Source organism: Vitis vinifera, chromosome 19, assembly GCF_030704535.1.
Source record: "Vitis vinifera cultivar Pinot Noir 40024 chromosome 19, ASM3070453v1".
Classification (NCBI taxonomy): domain Eukaryota; kingdom Viridiplantae; phylum Streptophyta; class Magnoliopsida; order Vitales; family Vitaceae; genus Vitis; species Vitis vinifera.
In genome coordinates, this window is record NC_081823.1 from 5,290,068 (window position 1) to 5,302,023 (window position 11,956).

Consider the following 11,956-nt stretch of genomic DNA (forward strand, 5'->3'; position numbering starts at 1 on the left):
CTATTATTTATTTCACCTACTCTTCCCATATTTTCAATGTCTAAATCTTCTAAGTTTTCGTCAAATATTTTGTCTTGGGTCAAAAGTCACCTCCAACTACAAATAAACTTTCACTCCCGTCTTCTATAATCTGAAATTAAATGGTATTTAGCGAGGGTAGGGTGAACTTGTCATTTGGGTAATACCTTTTTTAACGATACCTTCTGGAATATGAGACTCTCGTGATTTGAATCCGTGATCTTTGACTCTTATACCAATTTTTGGATAAGATTTTGATTGTCTTATCTAAAAAACAATTGATGTTCAATAAAAATAGATTAAACCTTTTATAACATTTAATATCATATCTTACAAGTTGTTCTATGTGCATCATTTGGGTGACCCATTTTTGGGTTTAAGAGTAACTTTGTTACACTCCAAGATATTATTAATTTTTTAATTAAAAAACTTAATTACAAAATAGCTCTAATAAGAAATAATATTTTTACTCTTTAAAAAAAAATAAAAGATAGTAGTAACATGCTTCAAGCCCGTTTGATAGTGCTTTTTAAAAACGATTTTAAGGTAAAAAATAGATGTTTGACAATATTTTGAAAAAATAATTTTAAAAAATTAGAAAAACATTTGAAGTGTTTCGAAGTATTTGGGAGGTGTTTTTTTTTTTTTCAAATACTTTCAAAATTTTCATAATTTCTAAAATACCATTTTCCCGCTATCCTTCCTTTCACTCTCTACTTTCTTCAATCTCTCATTTTCCTCTTTCACTTTCCTTTCATAAAAATATTTTTTTAACAATATAAATATTTATATTTTTTTATAATAAAAGTTTTGGTTTATTTATAATATTTTGTTTTTGTAATACATATACTTTTTAATAATTTATTATTATTAAAAATGTTTTTATCCTTATACAATATATTATCAAAAACACTATTACAATCACTTTTTAGATTTTCATAAAAGCGTTTTTTATATAAATATTATAAAAGAAAACACCTCCACTAAAAATAATGTCAAACGGGCTATCACTTTGAATGCTTAATTATATAAAAATTATTTGATATTCAAAAAACTATTCCCATTTATTAAATGAAAATTTTTATCCATATCATCATCTATCATCCAATAATATAATAAAAATAAATGGTCATATCACCAATATTTTTAAAATTAAAATACTTAAATCATATATAAAATTCTATTTTAAAATTTTTAAGACAACTATTATAAGTCATTCAATAATGATTTATGTAAAATAAATAAGGGTTGGAAGTACATTAATCTAATCTATGATGTTGGATTGAACTCTTTTTTATGCATTAAGAAATTATTTAAAAAATTAGAGGTCCATATGGATGGCCAAATTGAAGTTGTACGTCATATAGTTTAAATTAAAAGGTCTTATTGACTCATGTCAAGCTTTATTACATCAAGGGATTGGTTGTGTAAAGTCAACACCGTGGAATTTTGGTGCATATTGAGGTTGTTGGGGGTGAAAAGAAATTTTGATCATAAATTAGAATGTGAATATGTCAAGAATTTAGGTGTGTCATGGTGTTATGGTCACCTAATAAAAAGAATATTTGCCCCATTTTCACTTATGAAAATTTGTGATGCTCATTTGATATTTCATACATACATACATACATATATATATATATATATATGCCCTTTATTTTGATTAGATGACAATTTTTTAAATTTTTTATTTAAGATTATTTTTTAATGTGGGATTGAAAAGTGACTTCTTCCATATATATATAGAAAAAGTAATTTTTCTTTGACTATATTTACTTTTTGGAAATATTTAAGGAAAAATGTAAAGGAAAAAATAGCAAAATAATAATAATAATAATAAATAGAGGAAAATAAAATTGAAAGAGAATAAAAATTAAATTTGAAGATATGAATGTTTTTATATAGTTTTTTTGCCCTCTTTTTTAGATATAAATTAAATGATTTAAAAATATATGAATTTTTAATTAATTTTAATTATATTTAATTTGCTTTCTAATTTTCCTTAGTAAAACCCAATATAGAAAAAAAAAATTTTCCTTCAGTTTTTCTCCTCAAACATAACCTTACTTTTTATTTGCTAATATTTTTAAATTTTGGAAAGGAATATAAAGGAATTAATTAATTTTTTCCTATTTTACTCAAATAAAAATATAAATGAAAATATATTAAAACTACAAACAATATTATACTATTTTTAAATTTATGTATCTTAAACTCATATTTTACCTTAGGTTTTTTTTTTGAAAATTTCCTCTCCAATTTTATTTATTTATTTTAAAAAAATAAATAAAGCATAACTAGTATATCTTGCACCTTAAGAATCAGACCAAGAACCACCATTAGAGCCCAAGTTTAGCATCAAATCATCCAAAAATTTGCTCCACTTTATTAAACCAAAATTTTTCTAAAAATAGAAAGAAACAAAAATCCCACCCACCAACCCTTAAAAAGGAAAAGGAAAATAATAATAATAATAATAATTTCCGATTATTGATCCACATCTAAAGTTTAAACTCATAATAAAACCAAAGGAATTAATGATTAAAATGTCACCCAAACAGGCCCGTTTGGCATACTTTCGGCTTGGGAATTTAGACAAAGAGACAATGCCGTTTCCCATTCCCAAAGGCAACTTTCTAGCTTTTATTTATTTATTTATTTATTTTTATTTTTGGCCTCAATTGACCGTTTTGTTAATAATTAAATTGGCCACATTCCCTTAACCTTATGGAAGATTGAAAGTGAAGTGTGATCCAATTTTCCTTCCTCAAAATCATGGCGGCCAAACACTGCTTTGCCACTTTCTAGTTTCACTTTTATTATATTATTTCATTTTCCTTTCTTTCGAGGGCAGATGCACATTTCGCGCTTCCTTGTCCTTTTTCTTGGAAGCATCAAGGGTACCTAGTCAAAAACATTCCTCTACACCTTATTGTTTGGTTGGAATTACCAAAATAACCTCATATATTTGGTATTAAGTGGTTTAGGGTTTCTCAAATAGCAAAAATATAAATAAACTTTTTGAAATTTACGCAAATGTTTTATATTGAAAAGCAAGATCAATAAAAAATTGTTGTGTAACCGATCTCATTACTTTGTATCGTGATCTTATTTTTTCATAAGATACACTTTCAATAATTCAAATCTTATATTCAATAAAAAATCAATACCCCTGAAATTTCCATGCTTTACGAGGATTAGAAAATTTTAAAGCCTATTTGTAAAGAGTTTCTAAAAAAATAAAAAGTATTATTTAAATTTAAAATCAAATTTTAAAAATATGGACATAAAACTCTTAACTAAAATTTATAGTTTTGAGTATGATTAATCCACATTTTGAAAAAGCATTAGATTCATGTTATATTCAAATATAAAATTCAATAGCAGATATTAACACTTTCTCGATCTTTTACCAAAAAAAGTATTATTTAAATTTAAAATCAAATTTTAAAAATATGGACATAAAACTCTTAACTAAATTTTATAGTTTTGAGTATGATTGATCCACATTTTGAAAAAGCATTAGATTCATGTTATATTCAAATATAAAATTCAATAACAGATATTAACACTTTCTCGATCTTTTATTGGTCAAAAATCTCTCGTGATTTTCAATTATCCTATAATCCAATAAAAAGTTGATTGTAGGGTTTAAAATGAGATGATATGATATTTTCAATTAAACAAGAAGTGTTTATACAAACTTGGACTCAATACTCATGTTGACATGAGGTGTTTTTAAATGGCATTCAAAGTCAAATAATTAGAATAGACATTAAAGATTACATAATATCTTGGTATGATACACATGTATTAATATCATGGGTTCCAATTTAAGGTGTTATCTTCAATAGGATTGAAGTCGCCTTCATATGGGACAATTTTTTTCTCCAAGTGTCCTAATCTTGATACAATGTTTAGGGTTTGGAGTCATTTTCAAAGTGTGGGTTTCACTTGCTCTCTCCCAAAATTTCTTCTTCTTTTTGTAGTTTGATTGATTATATCGTAGACAATTTAGGTGTGTTAGGTTGGGAGTTACTAGCATCCTTCTTTCTTTTTCTCACCTATTAACTGCCCACACATCAACTACCATTTCCATTTTCTAAATTATAAGAAATTCTACCATCTAACTGCTCATATGTCATACATGACACCTAATCACCATTTTTTTTTTTGTTATAAGATGGCATTAGTCCAATTTTTCTAACTCCATTTTAATTTCAATTTCAACGGACTTTTTGTCGTTTCTGTATTTATATTTTTATGTTATGACGTTTTTGACATATTGAAAGAGAATGAAAATAAGATGAAAATAAAGTTGAATTACAAGTAGAAAAAAAAATCAAAATCCTAATGAAAACAAGGTTTGATTTCTGTTCAGGTGTAATAATATCACTTTAAATTTTGGAGACTGGTGACTCAAATGATATGAATATTATAAAAGATTTAACTCATTTTGACTATAAGCCAATTAATTTTAGTATAAAATTGTGAAAACTCGATCAAAAATTTGGTATAAGAGTAGTAGTCTTGAATCTCAAGTCATGAGAACCTCAGTTGGAAGAAAGATTATTGTGGTGCAATAATGTTTACAAATGATGATGATCATTAATGAGTTACTCAATAAAAACATAAACGCAACCTTAAATTAAATCATTTCATATTTCCTATGTTACATTAATGATCTTACCATTACACTTACTATCTTTTGTTTAAATATGCATATGAAGCTACAAATCATGGCCTTAAATCTATGATTAACCCAACCGGGGTTAATTTCAAACCCAAAATCTATTTATTAATGAATGGAAGTAATCCAATCGGATGGTCCATAATCAGCAATCTCAATCTCAAACTCCACTAACGAAGCCTACACGTGCCAGTTGCTCAAACAAGAGAGTGGTCCGAGAAGCTCTCTATCCTTTCCCACCACGAAGGCAAATCGGTCTTTTCCTTGGTAAGGGTACTTTGGGAATAACACAAAAATCCCCGTCCCCGAGGCGCGGTTTATTACACAAACGGCGACTCACGGTATTTCAAAAACAGCCCACACTAGTTTATTTTTTTTACTTTTGAAAATACTTTTTTGTGTTGGCTCTGTTTTCTGAAAGCACTTTCACTCCAGAACAGATCGAATTCGAATCTCTTCCGCTCCAAACTCAAACTCTCCACTCCTGATTCCTTTCTTTGTTCTCATCCTTCAACTCTTTTTTCTTGGAACCCATCTTTTGTTTCCAAATTCTTTAAAATACTTTCATTGTTGTTTTTTGAAAAAAAATATATATATATATATATCATGTAACTGTTTCAAGTGGTGTCCCTCGCTTTTGCAGGTAACAGCCTCCGAACTCTTACCAATTCTGTCAAAATGCTTTATTGTTGCTGTTTTCAGGACATGTTTTCCTTTCTGTGATATCTTGATCTGTGTTTGTTTCCTTCGCTTGAGTTTTGGTGTTTGCTTGCTGAGAAAAGAAAAGGGAGGAAAGGAAGTGTTGAATTTTGTGATGTGGGGTTTTCTGGTTGCCAAGAAAAGTTAGAGACTCTCATCAGCTTAAGGGTGGCTGTAGTCGTTTTCCTACCTTTTTCTCAGCAACCAGCCATAGGCGGTTGTGTTGGTGGTGGTGTTTAATCTGCAGGTGGAGGTTTTGATGTGATTTGAATTGGTATCAATTGACGAAGAGAAATCAGATCAAAAAATGTTTGTTTGCCAGTTCAAGCTGAGATGGGCTTTGAATCATATCCGAACTGTCGTTGCTGAGTCTTTCTATATTTTTTTTCCTTTACGTATGTTTGGTTTCTGAGAAAATTCAGGGAAAGAAATGAAATTACTGGGAAACAGAGAACGTTCCAGTCCTCGAACGGGTTTCCCACTATGTGACTATTCTTCGTAATGCGAAATGGTCCTTTGTGTCATTGTGGATCTGTTGCCCTGATCTCCAATTGACTTTTTCATGCTTTGAATAGCGTCTGAGCTCTCTATATTGACCAGCCGGTTATCAAGTTGGATTAATCAACTATACTTCAGAATAGGAAACCAATAATACACTTTGACCGGTTTTTTTCTTTTCAGATATTGATTTGCCATTTTTGCAGGTCTGCCAATGGCCTTGATGCTTGAATAGCGAGTGCAGCGAAGCCCAAAAGGAGAGATGAAAGGCGAGTCATCGGGACTGATAATCGGGATTTCCATAGGGTTGGTAATTGGAGTGCTTTTGGCTATATTGGCCTTGTTCTGCTTTAGATACCATAGGAAGCGATCACAGATAGGGAATAGCAGTTCCAGGAGGGCTGCAACCATCCCTATCCGATCAAATGGAGCTGATTCTTGTACTATATTATCGGACTCCACCATCGGTCCGGATTCACCCAAAGCATCTGGACGGAATGGCATGTCCTTTTGGCTAGAAGGATTTAAGAGGAGTAACGTGGTTTCTGTTTCTGGGATACCCGAGTACTCTTACAAGTAAGAATTTTCTTAAATATTTTTGGATTCATGCATTTATTTCTTCATTTATTTATTGATATTTGTACTCACCCTTCTCTTCTAGGAATTATTTTCTTGATGTTGCGTGAAGCTTGGAATATTGCTTGATGGTAGATTTTCCATATTTAGACTGTTGAATCATGAAACTGGGACTTTAGTTTTTTCTTTCACCCCTGAGCATGCGGAAGAGCGGAATGATTCTAGATAAGGGGCTTTTATCAGTAGGCCTTTCATTAGGCTATGTTTGGTTTTTGGAAAGTGCAAAGAAAAAAAATGCTTAGGAAAATGATTTTCTCTTTGGTTTTGCTACGAAAATGTTAAAAGATAGTAAAATATAATTAAAATTATTATGAAATTTTGATATCTTTAAATTATTTAATCTTTATATAAAATAGTTAAATCTGTGGAAAAAGTATACAAAAATAATTTATTAACTTAAAATCTATTTTTTATATTCCTTCACTGTTTTTTTTTTCTTAATACTTTTCTTCTCTATTTTCTTTCCTTCACATTTTCCTTAAAACTTTCTGGAAACCAAACATAGCCTTGGTGTTTGGATACAAACTAAAAAAAGGGGTGCTTTTGTAGTGTTTTTGGTAATATGTTATATAAAAAGTGAGTTTTAGGTTATCTATGAATCACTTCAAGTCATTTTCTATGTTTTTGAAAGTGAATTTAAAAAATTTGTCAAACATTTAATTTTTGTGAGAAAGTTCCAAGTATGAGGAAACACTTTTAACCATTTTCAAAATTACTCCACGGGCTCTCAATCACTTTTTTTTTTCTTTATATATTATTATTAAAATTTATATCCAAAAATTTTAGTAATTTTCCTCTAAAGTGTTTCTAATGGAAGTACTACTAACAAAAGTACTACAAACTAAAAGCACTTTAACCAAAATCACTCTTAAATGGGTTTAAAATATATAGCTTGGGAAAAGGGAGACCATGCTGAATTGACTTTGCACTGCCGCTAACCATCTGGTACTAGCTAAATCCTTAGCATGTAAACTGAAAGAAGAGACAAAGATGATAGTTCTCTTAAATGTGGCAGAATGGTTTGAATGATTTGGAAGGGGCAGAAAAAGATTACTTACAGTTATGGGTATACACAGACCTCTGATATTCAAGTGTGTTTCCTGCTGTCAAGGCTTGAACACGGGATTCTTTCTTGATCCATACATTTTGTTACTGAAAGCAGATAATGCTACTTCTGCCTATCAATAAAATTCACAATTATGTTTGATTTATTGTGAAAAACATCTATCTCACACACCAAGTGCTTTCCCTTTTAGTATGTTTGCTCTCACTTTTGGTTCCTGTCAATTTATAAATTTCTTGATTTTCTTTTATATTTACTGTGCTTTTGGTGATATTGATGCAGGGATCTGCAAAAAGCGACATATAATTTTACAACATTGATAGGACAAGGTGCATTTGGTCCTGTTTATAAAGCTCAGATGTCAACCGGTGAGACGGTTGCTGTTAAAGTGCTTGCAACTGACTCTAAGCAAGGGGAGAAGGAGTTCCAAACAGAGGTAATAATTAATTTTTAGGCCATGTTAGATACAAGTATTCTTCCTGAATAAGTTCCAACACACATAGACATATGTGTACCTTGGGCATGAACATTATTTGGTTGTTTTAATAAATTTTTGATTACTTTTAACAGGTGGCGATTTTTTGGGGCCGTGGATTTGGTAAAAAAAATATCTTACAGTACTTAATAGAATAGAAATATTGCTGACGCCTTGTTGGAAACAAATGTCTCATAAATTCTTATAGTTGCATTTGCAGCATGAGAAGCTATGACATGCTAGTTTCTGACAATGCTCAATAGAGTAGAGATATATGTTTATTGTTGTTGCATCTACAACATGAGAACCTATGATACATAGGCCCTCCAAATGTATGAGTACCCTGTTGAAGAGTATAGATGCACCTAACAGATTTGCCAACAACAAGAGAGGTTTTTTGTTCACTGTAAGAACCCTAGGTACTGTCTTAATCTGTCCCTATTACATTGATATCTCAATGTAAGTGAATTATCCTTGCTGGATGCTATGTTTCCCACACTAACACCATAAAGTTGGACATTCCTGTTGTTCAACTATCCATAAGGTTGGAGTTTAGACTGATCCAGCACTAGGAAAAACCACAAACAACATGCATACCCAAGTCCATGCAACATCAATGAAGAGAAGAGTAAGACAAGAATGAAACTATTACTCTGCCAAGTCTAGTTTTCATACTACCAAGATGCGTCTTTGACAAAGGAAGAGAAAACCTTCATAAGTTGCTTCCATTTGCAAGGATGTTTGTAAATGGGTATTCACAAATGTATAGTAGAGAAAGTTGAATGCTTCCTCCAATAATTCAGTTTGCCTGCTTGTCCTAAGATATGGGGACCTAATGGCTCAGACACTGAGCAACACTGATACCAGTTTTGCCAGCCCGCACATACCAATTTGGATTAGGAAAAAGGGTTTTTCAATTGGAAAGGTTAAACTAGAAATCATGTTTAAGAAATTTATTTTGCCCAAAGTGGATATGTCCTGGTTCTGCCTCCTATGCATGGCATGAATGTTCCTGCCTCTTACTGCAAAATGTAATAAACACTTTTCCCCTTATGGTAGCTTTGCTTGTTATTACATTACCCTATTTTTATTTGTTCTCAGGTTCACTTACTGGGAAGGTTACATCATAGAAACCTCGTGAATTTGGTTGGGTATTGTGCCGAAAAGGGCCAGCATATGCTTATATATGTCTACATGAGTAAAGGCAGTTTGGCTTCTCATTTGTATGGTAAGCTGGCAATCAACTCTCTCTATTTTATTCTCTATGCAAGTGACAAGTTGTAAATTGGTTGACACCTGACTCCTTAACAGGATTAGCGTGTGTCTGAATGCATAATTTTTAGACTTCTGGCATTACTAAGGATTCAGTAGTAAAAGGGCATAGACTTTGTACACAAAAAAGAATGCTGTTTTCTGAGGCATGTCCATATTCCCTCTGGTTGGAAAACATCTAATCAAATGGAGTGAACACTATTCTTGCAGCCTTTCATCTCTGCATAAAACATCCAATGCACCTACCTACTTGTAAACTGTAAGCCTGTCCAGAAAATGCATAAATGTGTCTCTGTGGCATCTTCATTTGGACAGGACTCAGCATTTTATGGTTCTCTAGTGTTAACACTGCTAGCCTATTGTTAATAAGCTAGATATACATTTCTGGCTCATCAACTAACTGCTTAAGTTTCCATTCTAAATTGGTAGTTTGACACTTACTATTGCATTGAAAAAAAATAAAATAAAATAGAAGTTGGGAATAAGGTTTATGTATTGGCTGTCCACAATTTCTCTGTTGTCTGTCTTTTTGGTGTGCTAAATCTCCTCAGTGTTTGCCACATATTCAAGTTGCCATAATCAAATCAACTTTGTATGGCATGTTGACCTTTTATACTTTCAAGAACAGTTGACTTGGAGACAATGTATTCTGTGTATTTTCCTTTTTCCACCAGCATATAATAATCTCATGGACAATAACATGTAACTTCAATTTTTGAACATGCAGATGAGAAGTATGAGCCATTGAGTTGGGATTTGAGGATTTACATAGCTTTAGATGTGGCAAGGGGCTTGGAGTATCTTCATGATGGGGTAAGCTTTCATCTAATATGCACTAAAACATGGATCTATTGTGTGTTTGTGCGTAAAAACATGCTTTCATGTTGTGCTTATGTTGATTATTTTATCTTACTCCAGGCTGTTCCTCCTGTCATACACCGGGACATCAAATCATCCAATATTCTATTGGACCAGTCCATGAGAGCAAGGGTATGCCTCAATTTTTATTTTTATTTGTTTTTTATTTCTTAGAAAGAAAGACATGATAAGCATAAGAAAAAAAAAATGATTTACACCATATTTGTCCATGCCAAGTGGACTGTTAGACTTTATCCTTTCTTGAACATCTCAGTATGTCCTCGTCATTTTGGATTGAGTAAATAAAATTATCTGATGTGGACTGAAAATAGAGGTCTTAATTGTGTTTTTTCGTATTAAGCACCTAGGCTCTTACAATCTTGTTGGATGTTTAAAACAGGTTGCTGATTTTGGGCTTTCGAGGGAAGAGATGGTTAGCAAACATGCATCTAATATACGAGGAACTTTTGGATATCTTGATCCTGAGTATGTATCAACAAGGGCCTTCACTAAGAAGAGTGATGTTTACAGTTTTGGGGTATTGCTTTTTGAACTTATTGCTGGCCGGAATCCTCAACAGGGGCTCATGGAATATGTTGAGCTTGTAAGATCTCTTTCGCTCTCTCTCACACACACACCTATGCGTGCATGCACACACAAATAAGCATATCAGAGGAAGTGAAAAAAGTATGGAATGTTAATGGCTGTTATTATGCCAGCATGAGTGAACAGAACCAATATTGAGTCATCATAATGTTTATTTTCTTTGAGAAACGAACAAAATTGAAAATCAAAGAACCTATGATCACATATTGGCTTGTATTGCTTAATTGGTACCAGTAGCACATAAGCTACCTGCTTTCTGATTTTGTCTTATGTGATGGTGATTAACAGGCAGCAATGAATACTGAGGGGAAAGTTGGATGGGAGGAAATTGTGGATTCCCGTCTTGATGGTAAATTTGATACGCAAGAACTCAATGACATGGCAGCTCTTGCATACAAATGTATCAACCGTGTTCCAAAAAAGCGACCGTCCATGAGGGATATAGTGCAAGTTTTGTCAAGGATCCCAAAAATGAGGCATAGCAGGAAGCATCATACGCAATCCTTGTCTAGCACAGCCAATGACATTGCCATTGATGTTGATCAACCAGACAGTCACACTCCAGTCAGTGAACACAAGAGGGAGGAGTCCATGGACAGCACTGCTGACACCTTTGAAGTTTAAGTGACAGTTTCTTTCATTTTTTCATTTTTTCTTTCCTTGTTTTTCAGTTTTGTTTGCTTTGTGACAGAAGGGTAGCATAGCTGCTGTAGCTTGGAGTTCTGCTTGAGTGAGTGAGAATTCAGTTCAGTTTCCCTTGTAACCATCTCTTGTAACATAATACATTCTCTTTCTCTCCCTTTTGCTAGATTGACAGATCCCAAATTCTTGTATATTAATACTAGAGAAATGGAAATGAAGGAAAAATAGCCTTTCTTTCTTTCTGTACCCTTTTTCCTCCATCTACATGTTTAGCAGTGATGGATCCCAAAAATATTCCATTTCAATCAAAGTCTTTGTCAACACTTATAATGTAGTTTGGCAACTTCTTGTGTGTCCCTCATCAAAATAACATGGGATTCCATGTGAAACTACTGCATCTGCAGGTGGGGAATGGGGGGATATCATCACATGTATCCCTTCAAATGGGGTCAGCCCTGCTTTCCAAAGATTGAGTTTTGGCCATGATTTGGCATAAGAG

The 11,956-nt window shown here is 32.3% G+C and overlaps 1 protein-coding gene across 2 annotated transcripts; it reads left to right on the forward strand.

The window, feature by feature from the left end:
• The first annotated feature begins 5,057 nt into the window (after window positions 1-5,057).
• Window positions 5,058-11,703, forward strand: LOC100245235 (calcium/calmodulin-regulated receptor-like kinase 1). Of its 2 annotated transcripts, none has more exons than XM_002282880.4 (8): window positions 5,058-5,351; window positions 6,112-6,481; window positions 7,887-8,040; window positions 9,181-9,307; window positions 10,079-10,164; window positions 10,270-10,341; window positions 10,610-10,813; window positions 11,104-11,703. In XM_002282880.4, exons 2-8 carry the CDS (start codon window positions 6,168-6,170, stop codon window positions 11,437-11,439), a joined length of 1,293 nt encoding a protein of 430 aa, XP_002282916.1. In that variant the 5' UTR covers window positions 5,058-5,351; window positions 6,112-6,167; the 3' UTR covers window positions 11,440-11,703. The 2 variants fall into 2 exon arrangements, with proteins under 2 accessions (XP_002282916.1, XP_010644318.1); XM_010646016.3 differs by lacking the exon at window positions 5,058-5,351 and adding an exon at window positions 5,359-5,575.
• Window positions 11,704-11,956: the final 253 nt, after the last annotated feature.

Excerpts from the sequence above, each read along its gene's own strand:
- LOC100245235 (XM_002282880.4), top strand. The coding sequence starts at position 6,168 with ATGAAAGGCGAGTCATCGGGACTGATAATCGGGATTTCCATAGGGTTG. Across the intron at positions 6,482-7,886 it reads ATACCCGAGTACTCTTACAA|GGATCTGCAAAAAGCGACAT; the intron begins GTAAGAATTTTC and ends ATATTGATGCAG. Across the intron at positions 10,342-10,609 it reads ACCAGTCCATGAGAGCAAGG|GTTGCTGATTTTGGGCTTTC; the intron begins GTATGCCTCAAT and ends TGTTTAAAACAG.